General features: G+C 33.1%; 1 protein-coding gene across 1 annotated transcript; it reads left to right on the forward strand.

Annotated features, from left to right (window-relative positions):
* The first annotated feature begins 1,423 nt into the window (after positions 1 to 1,423).
* On the forward strand, positions 1,424 to 3,304 carry LOC140981407 (uncharacterized). The gene is made up of 4 exons (XM_073447798.1): positions 1,424 to 1,557; positions 1,639 to 1,902; positions 2,738 to 2,854; positions 2,945 to 3,304. The coding sequence occupies exons 1-4, from the start codon at positions 1,555 to 1,557 to the stop codon at positions 3,230 to 3,232; spliced, it is 672 nt and encodes a 223-aa protein (XP_073303899.1). The 5' UTR covers positions 1,424 to 1,554; the 3' UTR covers positions 3,233 to 3,304.
* The last annotated feature ends 370 nt before the right edge of the window (positions 3,305 to 3,674 follow it).

The raw sequence follows: 3,674 nt of genomic DNA on the forward strand, positions 1-3,674 counted from the left end.
GATTCGGATTAAAACCGGGACCTTGACCTAAGTTTTAAAACGAATCGGGTAAATTGTGATTTTTGGCTCGGGTTTACGTCTAGGAGAACTTTGAAATGTTTTGGGACATTTTAAGGAGTTTGGTAAGCTTCGGGTCAATTTTAGAGGTCCAGGGGTGAAACGATAGTTTTTGGGTTTCCTGGGGCAAAATAGTCATTTTGCACCCGAGGTGAGATTTTGGTACTGGCAGCGTCCTGAGCACAAATTTATGATATTTTAAATGTTTATGCATCATGATCACGATTTTAAGATTTTATGAGCATATACGTTGCATGCTTGAATTTAAAGAAAATTGCATTGGTCCATGATTTTTATAAGTGATGAAAATGATAATGTTTTGAATGACGGGAATTAGTTGTGGCTATCGAAGTATATGTAAATGTTTAAGACGTATATGTAACTGCTGATGATGAGGCCTAGGCACAGTGGATGGGTGATCCTGTCACTGATGTCCGACAGCCGCCGGGTACCGCGGTTCTATGTATGATGGATCCATCGTAAATGATGATGTACGATAGTCACCTCTAATGAACTGAATTCACCAATGATAAATGATAAATGATAAATGATGAATGATGAATGATGAATGATAAATGATAAACGATGAAGGATGAATGATGATTAACGATGAGCTGTTTTGACACGTCATGATTTTACACGACACGTTTATGTTACGTTTTTAAGTTCATGAAAGATATGTTGAGTATGATATTTTTCACTGATGTGTGCTATGTATATGTACTTGTTATTCTTGGTACAGGTGTGTTGAGTCTTTAGACTCACTAGGCGTGTGTGATGCAGGTGTGCTAAATGTTGAGGAGACTGGAGGTGCCGAACTCTGAGTAAGCAGACCTGGTGCGGCGACACGACCCGAGGACCGCATTACGATTTATGAAATTGAAAGGAGATGAATGTTTTCATACGATGATGATTTTAATATTTTTATTCGTTTATGTTTACGTACGATTTTGGATGAGTTTGGTTATTTTAAATCGCGCTATTTTTATGTTCAAATAAGTATGATTATTATAAATGTTATTTCGAAAATGTGAGCTTTTAATAAAAAAAAAAAAAATTCCGCACTTTTAAGAATGAGTAGACGTTTTCAGTTGGTATCAGGGCAAGGGTCCTGTATATGGTTGTGCCACCGCCAGCTTCTGTAGCTCAGTCTTCAAGCCTCAAGTCCGTAAGATTAAATGTTTTAAATGTCTTTAATGCTATCACCTGCATGTTTACATGAGCAGGAGAGGTTATGCCCGTTTGGCTCACATTATGATAATTATTATTATTTGAAAAACCTTATGAAAAGTTCTTCTGAAAGTTTTTTTTATTTTTAATTGTAATGATACATTTTTTGAATTATGTTCCTAATGAATTTTTCATATATTTCTATATGCCTCTTTAATCAAGGAGAAAACAAGTTCTGCTGATTTACCAATTATAAGAACAAAAGTATGGGTGGAAGGCCATAAGAGGAAAAATGGACAACCTAGTGGTGAAGCTGTTGGAGAAAAAATGGTAATAAAATTATTTCTGTAAAAAAAAATGGTCAACTTAAATTCATTATTTTCTCAAAAATTATTTGTTTGTTATTTGCAGAAAGAAATAGAAGAATGTGCACCTGAATCTCAAAACACTACTAACATTGCTGAGGATGCAATTAGCCTTGTATTTGGGAAGGAAATTCGAGGTAGAGTGCATGGAATGGGCTTTGGAGTTACACCTTCAAAAGTTGGAGCATTTTTGCAACAAAATAGAACTATTAAACAACTTCAAAGTATGATGCACAACCTTCAACAAGAAGTGCAACAAATGAGGTCCATTGTTTTCCAAAATATGAGGCAACGAAATGAGCAAGAACAGGTTAGTAATTAAACAACAATAGATAAAATAATTTGTATTGATGTTGTCGATAATTTTGTTTAGTGACCTATGATTTTGTCTTGATCATTTTTTTGTTTTATTGTTGGGAAGAAAAATGGTATAAGTTTCACTAGTCTTATTTAGTTTACTTTGTAGCTTTAATGTATTTTTATTTTGCACTTGAATTTTTATGTTTAATATGGTTGATGTGGTCATAATAATTTGTATATTGGCTTCCTTACTAAATAATGAAATTATAATGAAGCTTCTTACATTGGAGATTTGTTGTTTGAGATAAAAAAAATTAGTATATTGGCTTCCTCTGGACTAAAATTTAGTATATTGGCTTCCTTACCATATTTCCTAGCTGAATTTCTTTGGATGATATATAATTTCACCATAATAACTCATACCTCTGGACTAAAATATATTAAATGATATATTGTCTAGCTAATTAAACTTTTTCTTGTATAAAATTAAATATTGAAAGTCACTTATAAGAAACATTTGATTGTATTTGAGTAAACAACATTCGATTGGTGCACCTCTTGTGATTTCAGAGTATTTTTAATTTAGTTATGTGTTTTTATGATAATTTTTAGATTGTTAGATTATAAAAATGAAAGTAAAATGAGTAATAATAGGACTCATGGATGTGGAAGAAGCTTCATTATATTTTCATTATTTAGTAAGGAAGCCAATATACAAATTATTTGGAAGAGCTTCTTCCACACAATATATTTTCTAGTGACCTCACAAGAGAAGTAATCTAATAAAGCTTCTTACATTGGAGATTTGTTGTTTGACATATTTTTTGCTTTATCTCAATATGTAGGTTGGTAGTGGTGGTAGCATTTGGATTGAGAATGATATTGGTAGTGGCTGTGATATCAATCGTCTCAAAAAAAGTGGTACTGTTGATAATGTGAACCAACATCAAGTTGCATCTCGGGTAACTATCTTAAAAGTTTGTGTTATCTAAACCACATTTGTTATAAAAATAGATATGGCATAATTAACACTTTGTATTGTTTATATGCAGTCAAATGTAAAGAATGTGAGTCATGGAGATATCCCTGAAAATACTAAATGTAAGTTGCTTCATTGGTGTGGTGATGGAGTTGTTGCTGAAGGTCGAATTGCATCCACAGATCCAACGGTAAAAGTGCATCACGTTCCTCTTGGTGGATCTTGTTGGAAAGTTTGGGTTGATAGAGTTCTTGTGGAGCAGGTAGACTTAATTCGACCGAATTCTGAAATGATTTTTCTGGATGATGCAGTTGGAAGCACAATAGCATGGTTTTCTAAATTTATCGTTTTGTGTGACTGATACAGATCCTATTGGTTCTAGGGTTAGAGACACTGTTGCATCAAACCATTATATTACTGAGTATTTTGTTTAGTTTATCAAGTTTTTTGTCTTATTGGATAAAGGAGAATTGACATTAATTACTTATAAGTTTTTATGTTATCTTATTATTTTGCTTTAATTCCGGTGATTGGTTGGATGTGGTGTGATAAATCTTTGGAGTTTCGATATTATTGTTTAAATTTTGGTTCATAATAATATAAATAACGTTAATGTGCTGCATGTTGCTGATAAACCAAATCGACATCGTACAATAATATATCAATTACAGCTGCATTGCACCCTACAAACTACTTTTAATTGCAGCGTGCGCTCACCTTATCAACAGCATATTGTGCATGCCATGGTTACTTTTAACCGCAGCGTGCAGTACACGCGGCCAATGAATCATCAACAGCATATT

This window comes from Primulina huaijiensis, chromosome 7 (assembly GCF_012295235.1).
Source record: "Primulina huaijiensis isolate GDHJ02 chromosome 7, ASM1229523v2, whole genome shotgun sequence".
Classification (NCBI taxonomy): domain Eukaryota; kingdom Viridiplantae; phylum Streptophyta; class Magnoliopsida; order Lamiales; family Gesneriaceae; genus Primulina; species Primulina huaijiensis.